Source organism: Anabrus simplex, chromosome 1, assembly GCF_040414725.1.
Source record: "Anabrus simplex isolate iqAnaSimp1 chromosome 1, ASM4041472v1, whole genome shotgun sequence".
NCBI classification, from domain to species: Eukaryota; Metazoa; Arthropoda; class Insecta; order Orthoptera; family Tettigoniidae; genus Anabrus; species Anabrus simplex.
The window spans coordinates 1,164,684,814-1,164,707,747 of record NC_090265.1 but is presented as its reverse complement, the minus strand read 5'-3'; the positions used below and the strand labels follow the sequence as shown (position 1 = coordinate 1,164,707,747).

General features: G+C 40.8%; 1 protein-coding gene across 1 annotated transcript in view; it reads right to left on the bottom strand.

The window, feature by feature from the left end:
* The window catches only part of LOC136858363 (putative protein kinase C delta type homolog), a 394,811-nt gene that overhangs the window by 169,551 nt on the left and 202,326 nt on the right, over nucleotides 1-22,934 (bottom strand). Inside the window, exon 3 of the mRNA XM_068225429.1 lies at nucleotides 5,998-6,175. Coding sequence (XP_068081530.1) covers nucleotides 5,998-6,175 — 178 coding nt within the window. The remainder of the gene's footprint in view (nucleotides 1-5,997; nucleotides 6,176-22,934) is intronic.

Here is a 22,934-nt window from a genome sequence, read left to right as displayed (position 1 = left end):
GACTTAATTATGAATCTCTTACCTTATCATTTACTTGGGTAAGAGAACCTCATCATTGATGCTTTCATTGAGGTTATGTCTGGTAATTTTGATATGCAAGTAGTCAAGTTGGCAGCAGTGATGATCCATTAACAAAAGAATATAATAGGGCGGTGATATTTGCGTTTTAGTGTATAGCTCTACGTACCGATTGCTATACTTTCCGGGCAGGGATTCCTTTTACACAAAATGTTACCTACTCACTCCCTTCTACAAGTCCTAGGAGTTCGCAGTGGGAATTTCCGAACACTGTGTATAAAAGAGAACAGCCAGAACAACCAGGTGAAATAATGTAAGATAGTAATCACCCACCATGCCGGCCCCTCGGTGTAGGGGTAGCGTGCCTGCCTCCACGATGTCAGCCCTCGGCTCGATTCCCGGCTAGCCAGGGCTGGTTCGTGGTCCGCCCACCCTCCAAGATTACAAGTGATGAGCTACCTGACGGTGAGATAGCGACCCCGGTCTAGAAAGCCAAGAATAACGGCCGAAATTATTCGACGCGTTGACCACACGCCACCTCGTAATATGCAGGCCTTCGGGCTGAGGTGCGGTGGCTTGATAGGCCGTGGCCCTTCGAGGTTGTTGTGCAATGGGATTTGGGTTTTTTAGTAACAACCCCCCATCGGACTCAGCCAAGGGACGATTTTCTTGCTGCAATTCTCCTCAGAACAATAATAATTACTATTACCAAACCCAGCTGACACTCAGTGATTCCCAACGTGAGGCAATGTTTCTCTCCGTTCTTCACCATTGGTCACAGTTCTTAAATCCCTTCCGACGGCTGGTAGACAGCTAGTTGTCTCTAGCAGCATACACAGTGATGGTGAAAATGTTTAAGAGGAGAGGTACTGGTAGATGATCATCCCCTCTTTACACTAATCAGAAGTTAGAAAAAGAGTGGGAAGGACCATGAATGGCGTGACAATTTAAAGACTTTTCATAGTGCTCGTAAACCGAATCATGTAGGGATCAGAAGAGAACAAGATTTTACCAAGGGAGGCTTTAAAATAAAGATAACATGAAGAGACTTTGGCACAAGTGGAAGCAATGCTAGAATCGGGGTGAGACCCCATTGTGTACACAATTCTACTCAATGGAAATACGCCACCCTGAGGTCTATTGTCACTATTAGTCTATTATTATTAAAAATTATTAGGGCATTGAACCAAAGTAAAACGGTAAATATATTTTCAAATTAATTTATCTGGGGTATTTAATTAAACCATGGAGACATTGTAGACAGGAACGAAAAGAAAATGCATAAATTATCTGAAAAATGGAAAATCGGCTGTGAAAAGGAAAACCACTCGTAATTACCATTGATTACATTCGGTTCTTACGGGGTACAGCAAGGTAGTATTCTTTCGCAACACTAAATAAAATGTATATGAAGGATATAAAAATCAAATCAATACTGTGTCCAAATAGTGCAGATTATTTCGAATGCCAGGGAACTAACGTCGTATGCAGGTATACAGGTGTCCATCCCTTTTTTATGATACCTTCGTTCTTCCTTCGTCTCTCAGATTACTGCTGATATAGGATGGTTGTCCAACTGTACTTCTTCGTAAAACAATAACCTCCACCACCAGATACACGAGTGGTATAGAATAGGCGTATGTTGTAACAATGCCTTTGGTGACCTCATGTGGCCATAGTACCAAAGCTTTTAATATCAAAGAAATTCGCCCCATACCATTGCCACAAATCTACTTATTCCGCTTGCTCGAAGCTTCTTTTCGACCTTTATATTCCTGATCATGGATAAAAAATGAAGTAAAAGTTAGTTGACTGGTGCCTACAGTGCAGGCAACACGGCGTACAGTAATACCTACTACAGTCAATAACTTCTTGGACTGGCGCTTACAGTGTAGGCAACACGGCGTACAGTAATACCTACTATACTCCGAACGGCTCTACTTCTAAATTGACGTTTTGGTAGATTTTGGCTCTGTCTGGTGGTTATGTGCCGAAGCATAGACATCCAACCAATCCCAATCTGCCATTCATATCGATTTATATCGGCAGAACACGATCTCGAAACCTAGTTGCCAACTCTAATATTTACATTCACCACGTGGTTAACCTATCTCGCTCAGCGTGTATGGTATTCAGTACGGTTCGCGATCTTTTACATTTCCCTTCAGTAATTAGTGTGTTTTTCATATTGTTGGAGGTTTCCAGTGACTCTGAGATCAGTTGAATATTCCCTTTGTAGGCCATAACCTCTTTCTGTGCCAGCCATTAGCGGTGAGTGATGTGTTATTTCCTCATCATTCTCTTTTATTCTTAATAAAATATTCTCTTTTCGTGTCAGATGTTAGTAAGTGTAGTTTTTGTGAAATTGTGTTCAATCCATATTCATTAGTTTTTCTGAGTACGATATTACATTTGACTAGGGCTGTTTACCGCGGTCGAATTGCATCAGCTCTTCTCGCGGGTGTAGCGCGCTGGCAACGGAGGAAAGGCGATGCTCATTTGTTTTGCGAAACTTCAATTTAGAAGTAAGGCCGTGCGGAGTATACAGTCAATAACTTCTTGGACTGGCGCTTACAGTGTAGGCAACACGGCGTACACTAATACCTACTACAGTCAATAACTTCTTGGACTGGCGCTTACAGTGTAGACAACACGGCGTACTCTAGTGTACTACAGTCAATAACTTCTTGGACTAGTGCTTACAGAGTAGGCAACACAGTGTACACCTATGTACGTACTACTGTCAATATGTTCGTGGACTGACGCTAACAGTTGAAGGATCACATAAACATCTTGACCTGTCTTTGCACGTCTTTTCCACGTCGTGGTGATCCAGGCGATTTCCACTTGACCATCTCAAATGTTTCGCTAATGAATTTGCCTAATTTTTGGCAGAACTTGAAATTTGCCCGTTGCTTAAACTACGACATTTTCAAGTTCCGCCGCTATTCTTTACAACAGAGACCGTAGTTCTGCATATACTGTATGCACGCAACTACTTCTTGCTGGGACTAGCGAAGAACTATCACGGCAACATCCTGTGGTGCAAACTTTCCACAGTAGTGCACCACAGCGACACTAGTCGACCAGTCCACGGACTTAACGAATCTAATATGAGCGCGCGCGCGCGCGCGCGCGCGCGTGTGTGTGTGTGTGTGTGTGTGTGTGTGTCAGTTGTCGAAGTTTCTAATTCATTATTGTCGTATCCATTCCGTATACGGCTGAAATTACAAGGTTTGGATCGCTTATCCTGAGCGTCATTTTACCAAGAGTTTATCAACACACACTTCTATAAAATAATAATATAGTACCGATTGTTTACCCGTCGGTTTCGTACTAAATCGTAGATTGAAATATATTTATTTACATAAGTGAAGATCTCTTATCAACATAAAATAGGTTCTGAAGTTCCAAGGGAGCATCTGTCAAGGAACATGTACTACGGGTTAGTATCAGCGGTATGCAAGCGCTCGGTGCTCCGTACTACAGGCATTGCCGTTATCATGTTATTTCTCTCTCAAACCAAGGTAACACTCTCCAGTGTAAGCCCTATTTTTTACCTGTACCCAGATTCCAAGAAATTTTAATTATTTTTAAGAATCATCCTGCCTTTTACCTAATCAATGGAGTTTAATTTGCGATACACCATCTGAAAAGGTGAGGTCTTATGCATTTATATCCCACTTACAGCATTAAAATATTATAAATCTTTCGAAAGTACTGTAATGTTCTTTATGACTATGTAAATTGAAAATGTAAAAGTAATTTCAACCAATGTATTTCTCAATTAGTGTTAAACACAGGCTGTGAAAGGTGATACAAGCTACACATCAACGAATTTATGCTACCTACTAAATAATTCACAAGTTATCACATTGTTTGTTGGTGAGGTACCTTTCATACCATATCCATATTGTCATTACAGAGCCATTTTTTATACTTTTAAAGTATTCAAAACGCTACGATTTAGGCCTTCTCAAAATGATTTACCTTCAAACATACTATCAGTACCGTCCCAATTCAACTTTTTCCTATCAGAGTTAATTATTTCGTCCTCTCTTAGAATTTTGCACCTACAGTAATAAATGATACAGTACATTCTGCACCCTATTCTTGATTCATGAAAAATATAACAAAAACCGCTATTAAATCCCTTCTAGTAACAGAACTCGTTACAATATACTCCCACGAACATGTACTGTAGCTACAACAAAGGCCATAAAAATTGCGTACAGATTTTTTGAGTTAATCTTACTCTCAAGCCCATAGAAACTACGGGCTTGGACAATTTCAAAAGAACGGCGGGCATGGATGCTGGAGTGTTAAACAAGTCTAGTAAAATTCAATCAATCACAAGCTGCAGATTTAGCCCAGAGTATGTAAATGATAGAGCTTCCGTGGCTCAGACGGCAGCGCGCCGGCCTCTCACCGCTGGATATCGTGGTTCAAATCCCGGTCATTCCATGTGATATTTGTGCTGGACAAGGCGGAGGCGGGGCAAGTTCTTCTCCGGGTACTCCGGTTTTCCCTGTCATCTTGCATTCCAGCAACACTCTCCATTATCATTTCATAGCATTTATCAGTCATTAATAATTACCTTGGCAGTGGTGACCCCATTGTATTAATATTATCTGTTTCATTCATTATATTCCTGATCTGGTCAAAGACTGGAAAACAGGCTGTAGGTTTTCATTTTCATGTAAATGATAAGTTATTTACTGAATCTAGTATTCCAGTCCCGAAAACTGACGTGTGAGTGGTTAGGTCTAAGCCAGGATTGTTGCTGGTGGTGATTTTGTTGTTGTTGTTGTTGTTTTGTTGTTAAAGTGCCTAACTTAAGAGTATCAACCCTAGAAGAGCCAGAACAACGGTCACTGTGCTCAATGAACTGTAGTTTCCTCAGAGTTTTAGCTCTACCACTCGAACCACTTAGTGTGCATATTAAAATATAATAGTCACACAGTCTAAGAAACAGATGGCAATTTGGAGTCATATCCCAAACAGAAATACCTAGGTGCAGACTAAGAATGCCATGGTAGAGGGCAATGAAGAAGACAAGAAAGGATGTGGGGAGAGGTGGAAGCGATGGTACGAGTGTGAATTTTCTGGCGATGCTACGTCGAAGACCTAAGTTAAAATACCAGGAGAAACAGAATATATCAAGTAAGTTAACTCCAGGAAGACACAATAAAAGTAATTTATTTCGTTACCTAGGTTACTTATCCAGCATTTCGTTCCATTTATTTACAGTTATCCAAACACTCGTAATGTCACTCGCAAGGGTTTCAAACAGTTCATTAATTAATTTATACGAAGCTGCTACAATATACCCACACCATTCGCTCATTTACGTGCCTAACAGAAATTATGTTGCGTGCAATAGTATTCCTGATAAAAAGACCTACTCCACACGACCACACCCTTCCCTTTTTAACTCCTGTTAATCAAACTTTATATTCTCTCATTTCTTCTTCTTTATCTCCCCTTACCCTAATATCATTAACTCCTAACATATCGAGGCGCACCATCTTTCCTGCCTCAGCCATTTCTGCTTTCTTTCTTCCATAAGCTCCATTAATATTAATAGCTACTAATTAAATTACATTTCGTTTTCCAAGTTGTTTTCAGAGTCCTTCATCTGTCAAATGGAGGTGGGATACCGTTACTCCCATAGGTCCGAGACTTGCTATTACTTACAAATGAACTCTTTCGATTTTATTTTACATCACAATGAGTAGAAGCTCAAGTTGCTGAAAGTGGTGAGGAACTATTTTTACTTTAATTTATTTTCTTCAGCCAGGCTTCACCTGGCCGAATTCCTTGATGTCTGAATTTATTTTGTAATGAAATTTGATATATTTATATGAGTAAGCTGCAGTCAATTAGATAACAAAGCATTCAAATAAATCAATTCTAGATTGTGTTAATGCATTCTACGAGACTTCTTGGTAAACATTCAGGAAGTGGCAGCCTACTTACCAGAGGAAATCCCTGCAGAATGCACAGAAAGTGGGTTGACGGAAGAACTTGGCTACGAACTTGTGCCCCTTCACCTCATGCACCTTATGATGCTTGATGGCGCCGCGACGCTTCGTAATGGCGCGTCCTCGACGAGGAAAATCTTCCTCTGATAAACTTGACAGCGTCGAACTACTCGCTGAAAAGAAATAAGAAATCAAATTACTATTTTAATTTAAATATTTAAGCTAATTAAAAAAGACCCTTTATATCCATAGCACAGTAATGATAATTACCAATTCAAGTGCACCCAACAAGAAAATACTCCGGATATAGTTGTAAGTTTGCTTCAATCTCACTCATAAGCTGGTGATTTAGACGTAAAGCTATCAGATAACATGACATAATATCCAACGTCGAACTCATCGAACGTAATCACAACTTCATTGCGTGCCTTTCATGCTCTTGGACTGCGGAAGATAAGTCAAATCCAGCTTAGTAAAGCTCCTCGGAGCAGAATAATTGTCTCTTTACTTTCTGAGAGAGAAGCTAGCCAGAAAGCTCGTAGTATTATATCACTTAAATGTTGCAGTCGTAAGCTAAGAGACAAAGAGCGTTAGATTGGATTTCTAACCATAGATATAATCTTCTATATGAATTAAAATTAATTATGATGAATATAATTATTAGTACAGAACCTCCATAGCTCAGGCGGCAGCGCGCCGGCCTATCACCCCTCGATACCATGGTTCAAATCCCTGTCACTCCATGTGAGATTTGTGCTGGACAAAGCGGAGGCGGGACAGGTTTTCTCCGGGTACTCCGGTTTTCCCTGTCATCTTTCATTCCAGCGACACTCTCCATTAACATTTCATTTCATCTGTCATTCATTAATCATCGCTCCAAAGGAGTGTGACAGACTTCGGCAGCCGGCACATTTCCTATCTTCGCCGCTAGATGGGGACTTCATATATTCCATTCCTGACCCCGTTGGATGACTGGAAACAGGCTGTGGATTTTCATCATTATTAGTATTAATAATAAATTAAAATAATACGAATTTTGGAGACACTTATGTGCCAGTATTTTATTCCATTGGAGTTTCTTTACATGCTGGTAAATCTACTGATACAGGCTAACGTATTTAATAAAAAGCACCTTCAAATACCACCGGACTGCCTCGGGATTGAACCTATCACCTTGGGCACAGAAAGCCAACGCTCGCTCTACTGCAGGGTGGCGCATGAAATGATCCCCCATTTTGTTGTTGGATTTAACATATATATCATACAAACGTCGGATGTACACATACGTCTCTATCACAATAAATACTGAAATATGTTTCTAATGCAGCACACGCTCAATGATTACCATTTTCATTGTTACTTTAGTTAAACGAACACCAATGTTATTGATTACTCTACGACGCACCTCTTCCGATATTTCACCACAGGCATGAACAACAAGTCTTCTGAGTTCCATTACACCTTGTGGCCTTTCCGGAAACATCTTTCTTCTAGAAACCTCCAGGAATGACTTGCCGAGGCTCCTCGGCACAGTGACTCTAATAGCTTCAATATTGTCGGGAGAATGCACAGGCTTCGGTTGCAATATTGTTCCGTCCATTTGAAATTATTCGTACTTTTCTTGAAGTGGTCCACCGTGTACGGAGATGTTCTCCAAAACACATCTGAGTCCAACACTGCTTCTTGATTCAGCAAACTTAGTCGATGATCGCTATTGCGTTGCACGTCTTCTTTCGTCCGCAGTGCTGCACACACACACACACTTTATTACACTTTACTTGTTTCTCCAAGGGCTACTGCACCTGTTTTTGGGACACGGAATGTGATTACTAGTATGATTGTTAAAACACGAAAAGAAAAATAAATGGTGTATCATTTCATGTGCCACCCTGTTTCTAAGCCGATCATCCACGCAGACGTAAGAGGAACAATTGTCTGAATATTTATAAAGTGATGAGAACATAAAATTTAGAAAAATAATTTGAGGATTGGGTAGTAATATTGATTATAGAAATACTGACCATGACGTTCTATGTAGCAACCATCAGACAACATCTGCATGGACCCACAATACATGAAACTTTAGGAAACATCAGGTGTACTCTCTAGTATGTCTTGTGAAATGGCTTTCTATTTATAGGAGAAACAACTGTTTTGATGATGATGATGATGATTGTTGTTGTTTAAAGGGGCCTAACATCTGAGGTCATCGGCCCCATCAGTTTTGAATCTAATAGCAAACTCAAACTGATGTTAGAATAAAATACTATCACAATGTTTGAAACAATATCTTCCGAACTTTGCGAGTGCAGGAGTATATATCAAGCAAGTTGCTTTACGTCGCGCCGACACAGATAGATCTTATGGAGACGATGGGACAGGGAAGGGCTAGGAGTGGGAAGGAAGCGGCCGTGGCCTTAATTAAGCTACAGCCCCAGCATTTGCCTGGTGTGAAAATGGGAAACCACGGAAAACCATCTTCAGGGCTGCCGACAGTGGGGTTCTAACCCACTATCTCCCGAATACTGGATACTGGCCGCACTTAAGCGACTGCAGCTATCGAGCTCGGTGGAGTATATGTCATGTGGCTATATGCGTTTCATTCTTATTACCTTTAAGTGGATTAAATAACACTAACAAGGGATAGATATTAGATTATGTGAGTTCGTGGTGAAAGTAAAGTAAGTAGGCAAACCCGAGTAAAGTTTATAATAGACATTTCGAGCATTTCTTTTTACACCAAATGATTTGGTCATGTGATTCGAACTGATTTCTTCAAGCATACAAACTACAGTAGATCTACAGTATAACCCACGGCTATTTCAAACGTTACCGGATAATTTTAACGAAAGTGGACTTAAGGATTTGAACTGTTAGTATTTTCAAAACACGCACTTTCTATTAGATGCTCAACTGTAACTTGGGTATTGATAGGCGAAAGTCAGAAATTGTAATTTATATTTTCGTAACGTTAGAGACGAAAGCCATTAGACTGTTACCACTAGAAGTTTCTAAAGTACTTACTTTATTATGACACATAAAAATCAAGGATACCCTAAGGAAAAGTGCTCAAGTAAAAAAATCGGAGTACCCCAAGGAACAGGGTTAGGACCAATTCATTTTCTGTTATATATCAATGATTTGTATGAGCTAAACTGTAATGCAAACATTAACTCATATGCTGACGACACGGTAGTCAAACTTAACCTTATCTGTTTTTGGAAAGTCAGAGGAATAAATATATCGATCTAAGTTGTATGTTGAGTCCTCAACCCGTTGTTGGTTAGATTCTTAAAAGATCCACCATCAGCTGCCATAGGTCGCCTAGGCGTCACTGAAGAGGGGTACTAGAAAAATAAGGAGTGAAGTGGCTTCCCGTTGCTTTCCCCATAGAGACAGAATGTTCTGTTACTAAAATGCATATACCAACTGACCCTATGAGCAACACTTGGACACCATTATAACAGAGACTGGCTGTATAGGAAATGATGTTACTAGCATTGCTCACACCTCTGCCACTTTCATATTGTTAAAGCCAAGCATGAAACTGAGACAGGAAGACGAAAGTTACTAACTACACTTACCCCATACCAGGACATACAGTATATTCTGCACAATGTATATCACCAGAGTTTTATCTGGCCATTCCAGAGCCCAAATAGGAAACGAACTCAGGTGGGAGAATAGACAGTTCATGAATTGAAATAAATTCATCCCAGCAATTTCGTCTTTCCTTCCTTGGCTGAATGGTCAGCATACTGGACTTCGGTTTCAGAGGACAGCGGGTTCAATTCCCGGCCGGCCTGAGGATTTTAAATATGGTTAATTTTTCCGTCTCAGGGACTGAGAGTTCCTTGTGAAAATCATGCGAGCTGGCTAGGTAGTGAGAGTCGTGTAGTTGTCTCTTCATCTACATGCAACACACCACAATACCAACCACCACAGGAACGCACAATAGTGAATACAACTCTCCACACACGGTTGTCTTCTGAAAGGCCATCCGGCCATATATCTGGGTCAAATCCATATCAACCAGCAAAGAAAGAGAAAATAAATTTACTTCTCAAAAGATTTCTCTCCCTGCACGGATAGGGATGTCCGCGGATATCCGCGAAGTTAGTGGTAGTGCGAGTCGTGTAGTTGTCTCTTCATCTACATGCAACACACCACAATTGATTTTCACTTAGGTATACTCTTGTTTATGCTTGCGATTAGGCAACCCTTTACAGTGTAATGGGAGAATGGTGATATATAAAGATCCTAGAGACCATAAAGACGTAAATATGACTTGAGCCTACTTGGCTCCTGTCCGCAATTAATGGAAGGAAGGAACAAAGATCGGTAGCTGTCGCCAAGAGAAAATCCCTCATAAACCTGTGACTGTAGGGCAGCGCCTCTCAGGGTGCATGCGCGTGGTGCATGCACTGTGCACGGTGCAAAAGACGACTTGGCTTGGTTGACCAGAGTGCAGACCTCCCACTCCTCGATTTGGAGCAATAGCGCTAACTCTCTCTTTCCTCACGCCTGTCTCGCTCGCTCCGCCTGTCTCCCTCTGCCCCACTTGCGCCGTAGTGCTCCAAATCCGGGCTGAGTTTAGCCGACTATAGCCGAGTAGAGCCGAGCTTAGCCGAGTAGCCCAGAGACGAAGCGTTGATCCGAGTCATACCGAGCAACACCGATGCACAGTCCACGGAGCTCTTGCGCCTCGCTCTGCACGCGTGAGATTTTGGGCGTTTGAGAGGCCCTGCTGTAGGGGTTCTGTTGCTAGGTGTCAGGCCTATTGTATTATGTTAACAGATCTATCAGTTTCAGTACCTTGGATGTAATATACCGTAGTTAAATATTTACAATATCCGCGGATAACAAATCGCGGATGCGGATAACCATTCGCGAATGCGTATGCGGGTGCGGATGAAGGAAGTGAGGATGCGTTGCGGATGCGAATACTATTTTGTATACCACGCAGGGCTCTTCCAATGGTTTCCGTGGGTTATTCTTCAGCATGGCTTTAAAAAATCTTCAATAATGCGTTCAATATTTTCGCGAATATCTGTATTGAGGAGAAACCATTTCGGCTACTGGCACGTGATATGAATCGTATAGTGGTAAGCTTACATTCGGGTGACAGTGGGTTAGAACCCCATCATTGGTAGCAATGAGTACGGTTTTCCGTGTTTCTTTTATCTTCACACCGAGCAAATATTAGGCCCGTACCTTAATTAAGGCCACGGACGTTACCTTCCTAGTCCTGGTCTGTTTCTATTCCAACGTTGATGAAAATCTATCCGTATTAGTTCGACGTTGGAAACATGGAAAAGGAAAAATTCATGTACAGCCAAAGCGTGCAAATCTGAAAGTAATATAAAACTTCTGCTTGAAATACGAATTATTTATACATCAGAATATGAACGTCATCGTAATTTTCTTTATTCCCCTTCGAATGGAAATTCGTTATGACGGGAAAATGTGACCCTTATGAAAGACATTCTGAGACCCTGTTATTCAGTATTCTACGCAGAGAAGCAAGAAACTAAGCAAATGCTACGAGAAGACGACTATGTTCCTCAGAATATATAATTTTTAAGGCTCGGAAGTTCATGTCCTAAAAACTAATAAATATGCATGCAAATATGCTCTTAAAAATTGAAAATATGCCAATAAATATGCACTATTAAAATGAAAAAATGGCAGCAGACAAGTCAGGTTAGTATTGATAATAATAAACTTACATTTATTCCTTGGAGGTTGAAGCAGAAATGGTCCTGCTGCCAACAATGCTGAGTGATGAATTGCAGTTCACAACCATCACTTTTCACAAATTTTCAACTGAATAACATCGTCTGTTGGCTCGCAAAACACTTTTTTAATGTGCAAAACTTCTTTTCACATCAAAGATGTTATTGGGGCATATTTAAATGATGATAACTGCTCCGCAGAATGAGGCAAGTCTCTTCGTGTAACAGACGGTTTTCCTTCGAGAATGTTTATAACCAGGATTTTTTGAAGTTATATAAATTAGTTTTCTTTCACTTTTTGTCCTATAATACCAGGAACCGAATTTAGATTGGATGTCGTTTTTTCGAAAACAGTAGGTATTTCCTTTAAGGGAGATCCTACAGCTTCGAGTGACGTTATGGCAGTTGGCAAAAAAAGAAAAATGAGCATTTATAAAAACAAGATTCTCTTCTAACTCAATGCCTGACAGAATATTTTGCACTGTTTGTATTGATGCAGCTTCATTCGAGTCCAAAGAATTAACAACCTCTTTGAATACTTCTATGTGCTGAGCATAATACAAAGCTGCATCCAGCCATGTTCCCCATCGTGTTAACACTGGCGCAGGAGGAAGTGGGATATTCGGTGCTGTTAATCTAAACAACTTGACTCTTGAAGGAGATTTAACAAAAATTTTCTTTGAACCGGCCACAAATCGATCTACCAATGGGAAAGAATTGCGTACTGTCTCAGCAATGCAATTAAGAGCATATGCCAAACAAGTTATATGAATTAAGTTAGGAAAACTGCTATCCAGTGTTTGTCCTGGTATTACCATATAAGTACCTGCATCGGTAACAAATAAAAGTAGCCGGTCGTATTTGATTCCAGATGGCCATAATAATTTCAATGAATCCATCACACACTGCGTTACAGTTACATTGTTAGTGGCCGGCAATTCACACAAATTAAGAAGATATGGTATCGTCTTTTTTCCTTATTTAAGGCGCCCACAATTACATTAGCAATATATCGGCCCTCAGAATCAGTGGCTTCATCAATAGACAACCACACAAACTGATCCGCTAATTCAATTTGTAAATGTGACAATACGTAATTGTAACAGCGTCCTGCGTAAGTCTTACGCAATGTACTTGCTTCAGGCACACGTTGTTGAGTGTATATGGCAAGAACATATTTTAATGTGGGGTTATTAACTTTATACAGGGGAATATCAGCAGCTAAAAATGCTTGGCACAAGTCGTAAGAAAATTCACTAATCCTACATCCTAAACACTCTAATAGTTGTTTATGAACAGACTCTTTATTTGCGAGTGTGCTAGTTAAATTCTCCTTATGTTTTGCTGTGTTTATGTGTAATAGTTGTTTTTGAAGAGGCTCTTTATTTGCGAGTTTGCTAGTTAAACTCTCCTTATGTTTTGCTGTGTTTATGTGTTGAAGTATTTGAAATCTTATCTCATTCCCTATAGTTTTCTCACACGCTCCACAGAACAGTTCCCCATTATCTGTAGATATTAAGTCACCTGAAGACTCCTTTTGTAAATTAGTTAATCTACAACTCGAAGTTGCTCTTATTTTTGGCTTTTTAAAATCTTTCCAACGGACACTTTATACGTGAAACATAGTTCGGTCACAACCAGTTCACAACACCGTCACACGACTCAATGGACAGCCAGTCAACAGCTAAGCACAAAACGTGAGGGTTGATGATGAAACAGGGGATTCACTGCGTGACATCACGACTCCTCGCCACATGACAAGTTGCGTCATCATGCGCAACATTACTGCCAACATCAACCAGATGAAAAAAGCTGATTTAAAAATACTGTAAAAACCATTACACTGATTAAAATATGCCATATAGGTGCTAAAATATGCAACTGCATGAACTTCCAAGCCCTAATAATTTTATTACGAAATCCCCTCAAATGGAAGCAGTTTAGAAGCACTGCACACAGGACCGTTTTAAGGTAATAGGCCTGGAGGAAATGGCATCCGCCCCGTGCCCTGCTGTTTAAGGGGCCTCCTATTCTCCAACTTATTTTAAATACAATGGAAAAACTAAACAAGTTTTGAGTTCTAGGGAAAGGTCGGTTCAAATATTATATAATGCTAACATAATTTGAGGCAAAGTGCTTTCTTCGCCTTATCCCAGATATTTCTAGGATCTCTGGAGAAACCCAGTTCATTTCGGTTTTGATCCCTGGGTTAAGGCGCCACGTAATTTTTTAGTGGAAAATTCCATCGCAGGATCGACCGGAATTCGAACCTTGGCTACGCGGTCGAAAAATTAATAGCTAAGCCACTGCGCTAATTATACCCCCATAACCCCCGTATTTTACAGAAATGCAATGAGAAACAAATTTAGAACAATTGAAAAGAATACTTTTGTCGATTACCGTTTTCAAATTTCGGTTAACCGGGCGAGTTGGCCATGAGTTTAGGGGCGCGCAGCTGTGAGCTCGCATCCAGGAGATAGTGGGTTCGAAACCCACTGTCTGCAGCCCTGAAGATAGTTTTCCGTAGTTTCCTATTTTCACACCAGGCAAATACTGGGGCTATACCTTAATTAAGGTCACGGCCGCTTCCTTCCCATTCCTAGGCCATTCCTGTCCCATCGTCGCTATAAGACCTATTTGTGTCGGTGCGACGTAAAGGGGATACAACTGGGAAGGAGGACCAGTACCTCTCCCAGGCGGCTTCTCTTGCTATGCTTGTGGAGGGATGGGAAAATTGAAAGGGATAGACAAGGAAGAGGGAAGGAAGCGGCCGTGGCCTTAAGTTAGGTACCATCCCGGCATATGCCTGAAGCAGAAGTGAGAAACCACGGGAGAAACCACGGAAAACCACTTCGAGGATGGCTGAAGTGGGAATCGAACCCCCCTGTACTCAATTGACCTCCCGAGGCTGAGTAGACCCCGTTCCAGCCCTCGTACCACTTTTCAAATTTTGTGGCAGAGCTGGGAATCGAACCCGGGCCTCCGGTGGGGGGGGGGGCAGCTAATCACGCTAACCACTACACCACAGAGGCGGACATTATTAATATGATTATTAGTATTATTATTGTTACTATTAATATTATTAATATTATTAAACGCTATAGAGGCCCCTTGCATGTCTCTGCCGGGACTTCAAGAAGGTGCTGATTAGCTCCTGACTTCACCTATCGTAATTTATCTCACACTGCAAATTATTGTTATATAAATACTGATAATATTTCAATATGAGCTCCCTCTGTGCATCAGTTGTAGAGTGTCGATCTCCGTATGCCAATATCATGGGTTCAAACCCGGCAGAAGTAGTCGGATTTTAGAGAGCTGGAAGAAAGTTCATTCGGCACTCCATGTCGTACGATGTCGGTATGTAAAAGATTTCTGGTGACACATTTGCTGTTTACTCACCAAAATTAATTAAAACCAAGCCACTGATAACCCGACACTGATCTGTTTCTCTGTCATCTGGTAGAATAAAACGGAAAATTGAAATTAGTACGCAGGCTGCTTAAACAGAGTCAAATCAAAATTAACTATTATTCTTTCTTATCTGTTTACCCTCCAGGGTTAGTTTTCCTTCAGACTCAGCGAGGGATTCTACCTCTACCGTCTCAAGGACAGTGTCCTGGAGCGTGAGACTTTCGTTCGGGGATACAACTGGGGAGGTGGACCAGTACCTGGCCCAGGCTGCCTCACCTGCGCTGAACAGGGGACATATGCGTAGGAAGGATAGAGAGGGGAGAGGAAGAAAGTGGCCGTGGCCTTAAGTTAGGTACCATCCCGGCATTTGCCTGGAGGAGAAGTGGGTAACCATGGAAAACCACTTCGAGGATGGCTGAGGTGGAAATCGAACTCCCCTGTACTCAGCTGATCTCCCGAGGCTGAGTGGACCCCGTTCCAGCCCCCTCGTACCACTTTTCACATTTCGTGGCAGAGCCGGAAATCGAATCCGGGCCTCCGGGAGTGGCAGTTAATCATGCTAACCACTACACCACAGAGGCGGATTATTATTATTATTATTATTATTATTATTATTATTATTATTATTATTATTATTATTATTATTATTATTATTATTATTATTACTGCGGATTATTGCAGTTTGACCCCATGTACTGAAACTTTGTAAGTCTACTAATGTCTTTCGGTTGTCTGCCAATATGGCTGCCACATATATCCAGCTGGTCTCTCAACGACATCCTGTAGCGAAAGAGAAAATGAAATCTTCTAAATGCTGCACATTACTGAGACATCTAGTGGTCGGCTATAAAAGTACATGTGACATGCTTTCTCAGTGCATACTCCTGCCCTCTACCAGACGCATCATTCCACTGCTGTAATCGGTGCCATCTGGTGAGCCAATCTGGGAAGCTGTGCCTTATGAATGAAGGAGAACGCGTGAGCGACTGAAGGCCGCCAGAGAAAGACTAGCGGAAGTGAGTAAGAGCGAGAAGGAATGAAATGGCAGCGTCCAAATATTTTTAAACGTTAGATAGAGAGGGCAGAATGGAATGGCGACGACGAGATATGGAGTCTGAGAGCCCTCGACCTTGTGCATGTTGGTGTTCAGCTGGGATGCATGTCCTTCAGAACCGTAACAGCCGTGACAAATATCAACATTGAATTATTATATTTTTTGGCACAGAATGTATCAAGCCATGCATTGGTGAATCGGACAACGATTCTTAGAACTTAGATGCCAAGGGAATTTTCTCTTGGAATAAAATTATGCTGGTTGGCCGAGTGAAGAGATGCTGAAAAATGGTTTTGATATATTCTAAGAAGTCTCATTTAGCTTACCAGATCTGTTTAAAAATGAATGAAAATAGATTGTACAGTCAAGACTCACACGATGTAGGTACCGGTATGCTATAATCGGTAAGGGACACGCAAAATTAGGTTAAAAAATCAAGTATTTGCGTATTCATCATTATCGTGTTTGAAGAATACCAAGTCTCATCTCTTCTGATTTTTGAGGTCTGGTGATAAATTAAATAGGCTATATCAAAATCACATTTGGTGTTTACTCGCCAAAATTAATTAAAATCAAGCCATTTCTTGATTGATGCAGTACTTTTGTATCCGTCTCTTGGCACAGGCCAGAGCAAAGTGTAGCTTCCACTGAAGTCCCAATCTCATTCATGGCTGTGACAATATGGAAGTTGCTGGGGTATGGGTGGTGCTGAATAATGACATTCGGAGCACAGTGTCTGAGTATTATGAAAGGTGTTGCTCATAGGGTCAGTCGTGCTGCTGTGGCACATTCTGGCCCAGTGAGGAAAGCAATGGCAAACTACCTCACTCCTCATCTGACCTAGTACGCCTCATTTGGGCTCTGCCATTGGCTTTTGCTGTTTCCCTATAACTGCATAGCGTTTGGTGGTGCTATTTGAGGATGCAACCAGCCTCTGGGCTAATGACCTAACGGACCATTGATAACCGGACACTGATCTGTTTCTCTTCCATCTGGTAGAATAAATCGGAGCATTGAAATTGGTACGCAGGCTGCCTAAATAGCGTCGAATCAAAAATGCCTACACAAGGTAGCTGAGATTATTATTTTTATTGCCTATTATTCTTTCAATCTTTTTAATCTCTTTACCCTCCGGGGTTGGTTTTTCCCTCGGACTCAGCAAGGGATCCCACCTCTACCGCCTTAAGGGCAGTGTCCTGGAGCGTGATACTTTGATTCAGGGGAATACAATTGGGGAGAAAGACCAGTACCTCACCAAGGTGGCCTTACCTGCTACGGGCCTTGTGGGGGATGGGAAGATTGGATGGGATAGACAAGGACGAGGGAAGGAATAGACCGTGGCTTTAAGTTAGATGCTATTCTGGCATTTCCCTTGATGAGAAGTGGGAAACCACGGCAAACCACTTCGAGAATGGCTGAGGTGGAAATCGATCCCCCCTCTGCTCAATTGACTCCAGAGGCTAAGTGGACCCCCTTCCAGTCCTCGTACCACTCTTCAAATTTCGTGGCAGTTTTCCAGTTATAAGAAATTTGCCCTATGCGCACCCGCTTTTGGGCTATGTCCGCTGGGACTTTGACTAAAATATTCCGTTAATAATATCGCCTTTATTAATCCTCCTATCGAAAAATATGCTTGAGAAAAAACTAACCACTACACTACTACACTAACCACTACACCACAGAGGCGGATGGAAATACTTTTAAAATAAATTCGTAAATATCTTTCTTACTAGCGAATGTACCCGTGCTTCGCTACGGTATTCTACATTGTATTCGAATATCGAAGTAAATAGTGTACATGCAGTAAATAAGATTGTTTTAAAATTGCATGTCTCTTTGCGTTATCCGAGAAAGAGCATTGGGAGGTCCCCGTACGTTGTTTCCAATGTAAAGTGTTTGTTACGGATTTGTGATATAACGGCAGACTCACTTGCCTACTGCCATTCACAATCGAGTTGGGAAGTTTACATTATAATTGCAGGCCCCATTGCCTACTACGCGGACAGAATCGATTTGGGGAGTTTTCGTTAAAATGGCAACCCCCCTTTCCTACTTCCAGACAGATTACAGTTGAGGAGTTTCTATTATAATGGCAGGCAATTTCTCTACTATCACTCGAAATTGAGTTGTGCAGTTATCATTATAATGCCAGGCCCATTTTCCTACTGCCAGCCAGCTTACTGCCAGTCACACCAAATTGGTGAGTTTCCATCAAAATAGCAGGCCACTATGCCTAATGCCAGTCACATTTTAGATGAGGACATTTCTTTATAATGGCGGGCACCCTTGCCTACTGCCAAACACAATCGGGTAGGGGAGTTTTAAACAAAACTGCATACTCGCTTGCCTTCTGCAAGTCAAATCGAGAAGGGAACTATTCATTACAATTGTAGGCCTTCCTTACTAATGACATTTACACAGTAGTTGGAGAAGGAATCCTTTCCTACTGCCAGTCAAAGTCGGTGTGGGGAGTACTGATTACAATAGCAGACCCTCCCTTTCTCGATCACTAAAAATCGACATCAGTGAATATATATAGATCGACATACGAAAGTATATGCCTGTTTTCAATATTGAAGACCTTCATTTACACATTAACTGCTACTAAACGTACGTCATATCGACAAAGGATTATACCATAAGACACGCCGGATTTAGTGGTCTAAATGGCTGGTCTTATGATATGTCATCTATTCTTGGTTCAGTTTGAGTTAGAAACGTGGAACAGGGTAAAGGTTTTGTAAGATTATCTCACATTACATTACTTTTCGGATAATTATGTGACAGCTACATACATAGCATTTGGCTCACATATGGCTACTGGGTGGGCCAATTTTCGTGAAGAGTTTGATGATTCTGTATTTCATCTAAGTAATTGAAAGTATGAATTATGCATGTGAAAATTCCAAATTGACTTAACATCGATTAATAGAGAAAAATCAAACGTAAAAGGGATACAGATACGGCAAAAAGTCATAAGACCAAGGTTGTAGATCATTCCAAATTGAACGGAGATTGTGCAATCCGTTATGTGATAGGAATTTCCGAAGGTCTGCACCATCATTAAAATTGCCTGCATATTTCGATATTCTTCGGGGATAAAAAGGGAAAAATTTAATGTTCTAGGATGTTTTCCGTTCGTTACAGGCTAAAACGTATAATTTTGTCAAATTTCAATTATCTTCTTTTTCTTCTGGCAGATTATGCCGCAATCTGGATTTTCGGCGAGGCGGGTAAAAATTAGGACTTTCAGGAAACTAAACCGAAAATTATGGAGATGGTCATTATTACCCCTTAAACGGAAAGCTGTACGAAAATTTCGCCAAAATAGTCAGTGTAGAGGCACACAGTCGTTACGATTTGATTTATATAGATAAGGAATCTGCTCCATGTAAAACACCTTTTGGGCTATGTCCGCTGGACTTAACCTGCAAAACTGACCATTCATGATATCTCCCTTATTAATCCTCCTTACGAAAACATGCACATGAAAAAAAAAGGTTTAGAGGTGGAATTCCATCACGTTTGGTCGATTTCCAGTCAGGTTGGTCTTGTTCTGTATATATTGTGGAAGAGAAAAATCACCATTTCGGTTCCCTATAAACCGCCAGTCCATTCCGGAACATGAAATGTTATTTACGTTTAAAATCTACCTTTGGACAGGTGGATGCTAAATATAAATTTTGGTTCGAATGTCTTCAGTAGTTTTCAAGTTGTAAGGAATACGCTTTACACGCACCCGCTCGTGAGTTAAGTCAGATGGGACTTGTACCGAAAAACGGTCCGTTAATGATATCTCCCTTATTAATCCTCGTATCGAAATGATGCACATGAGAAAAAATGTTTAGAAATTAATTTGCATTAAGCCAGGTAGATTTCCATTAAGTTTGGTTGTGTATATTTTGTGGAAGTGCAAAATCACTGTTTCGGTTTCGTATAAACCCCCAGTCAGTTCAGAGATTTAGAAACAATATTTGCCCTAAAACCTATCAAGGACAGGTGTATTCTAAATATGAGTCTTGGTGGAAATACATCCAGTAGTTTGTAGCACTCGCGTACATACAGCGTAATTAAGGAAGAAAATAATACAGTTAAGAAAGTTGAAAGTAATAGAAAATGGATTATAACTGAGGACAGCCGGATAACGACAAATATGTAAATGCCAAGTGAATGTATTGGAAAATCAAATGCTCCTCAATAAATTATGCCAGTGTGAGTTAATATATAATAAAGCGGTAACAGAGGAGAAATTTAGGTCCAGTGATTCTTAGGTAAACAAATAATAAGAAGATGACTAATGGTGTTATTACTTAATCTATTCGAGGGCGGTTATAACATCAAACGATATTTCGCCAATATCCCGCAGATAGGCCGATCGACGCCTCTCTTGCCTTCTACCCAAGGAACAACCACGAATTTAAAAGCATGATGAGGAAAATGGCAATACGTTACTTCCCTGCTAGCATGCAGTCAGAGACGTTGCCATGGTAACCTGTAGGTTCGTTGTCGGTCTGTCGGTCACTCAATGCAAAGCATGATACCAGCGGAAAATTGTAAATTTCTCCGTCATGTGAAGAGTAAGGTAAATTATGAACATAACGAAAGTTGTTTATAATGAAGAGACGTTTCACGTACGGTAAACTAAGTTTAAAGAAAATCAATAGTATAAGAGAAAATGGAGGAAAACCATTCTGGTTTTCCTATAAACCCCCCGTCTATTCAAAGATTTTGAAACAATATGCATATCGAAACCTTTCCCGGGATGAGTATACTCTAAATATGAAGTTTGGTTGAGATCTATCCAGCCGTTTCGAAGTGATGGTGGAAAAACCATTCAGGTTTTCCTATAAAACCCCCGTCTATTCAAAGATTTTAAAATGATATGCATATCGTAACCTTCCCCGGGATGAGTGTACTCTAAATATGAAGTTTGGTTGTGATCTATCCAGCCGTTTCGACGTGATGGTGGAAAAACCATCCTGATTTTCTTATAAACCCCCCGTGTATTCAAAGATTTTAAAATGATATGCATATAGAAACCTTCCCCGGGATGAGTATACTCTAAATATGAAGTTTGGTTGAGATCTATCGAGTCCGTTTCGACGTGATGGTGGAAAAACCATTCTGGTTTTCCTATAAACCCGCCGTGTATTCAAAGATTTTAAAACGATATGCATATCGAAACCTTCCCCGGGATGAGTATACTCTAAATATGAAGTGTGGATGAGATCTATCCAACCGTTTCGACATGATGGTGGAACAGACAAACAGACACGAAACGTAAAAACCACCGATTCGGTCTTGAGTTGACCTAAAACGGATAAATATCTGAAAAATTGGCAAAACAAAAGAAATTACAGACAGCGGACCCCGTACAATTTTATTTATATAGATTAGTTGTCGTAAGATCAAGTTTTCTGCGTATAAGATCGGAGATGTTATGTTCTACAACTTTTGTTATGTAGCATTTATCGACAGGACACGTGGTAGCAAAAAAATTCGGAAATTATTACTTTTTTACAATTGGCTTTACGTCACACCTACACAGATAAGTCTTATGGCGACGATGGGATAGAAAAGGCCTAGGAATGGGAAGGAAGTGGCCATTCCTTATATCTATACAAATAAAGTTGTAGGGGGTCCGCTGTCTGTAATTTCTTTTGTTTTGCCAATTTTTCAGATATTTATCCGTTTTAGGTCAACTCAAGACCGAATCGGTGGTTTTTACTTTTCGTGTCTGTTTGTCTGTCTGTTCCACCATCACGTCGAAACGGGTGGATAGATCTTAACCAAACTTCATATTTAGAGTATACTCATCCCGGAGAAGGTCCCGATATGGGTATCATTTTTAAATCTTTGAATAGACGGGGGGTTTATAGGAAAACTAGAACGGTTTTCCTCCATTTTCTCTTATACTATTGATTTTCTGTAAACTCCCTGGACCGTATTTGAAACGTCTCTTCGTTATAAATAACTTTCGTTATGTTCATAATTTACCTTACTCTTCACATGACGGAGAAATTTACTATTTTCTGCGGGTATCAAGCTCTGCATTGAGTGATCGACAGACGGACAACGAACCTACAGGTTGCCATGGCAACGTCTCTGCTTGCCAGCAGGGAAGTAACGTATTGCCATTTTCCTCATCATGCCTTTAAATTCGTGGTTGTTCCTTGGGTAGAAGGCAAGAGAGGCGTCAATCGGCCTATCTGCGGGATATTGACGGAATATCGTTGGAGGTTATAACCGCCCTCGAATAGATTAAGTAATAACACCATTAGTCATCTTCTTATCTGTTTAAATAAGAATCACTGCGCCTAAATTTCTCCTCTGTTACCGCTTTATTATATCCATAATTCACACCAGTATAATTTACTGAGGGGCATTTGATTTTCCAATACATTTATTTGGCATTTACATATTTGTCCTTATTCGGCTGTCCTCAGTTATAATCCATTTTCTATTAATTTCAACTTTCTTAAGTACAGCTATGGGATTCTCTCGGTCTCAGCCGGACACGACTCCACGACATCGCTATCGCCGCAATACGAGGTTCAGTGACCATACTCCGCAATCATCTATATAACATCTGACGAACCGTATTGCAAATCTATTCCTGAGCCTTTTGGGGAATCTTCTACCTGGCACACTAGCAAAGTCAACAGTAACTTAGAAGACAAAATACTGTGTAGTCGACATACTTTGTCCTTGTGGCAGCCTCCGCATGGG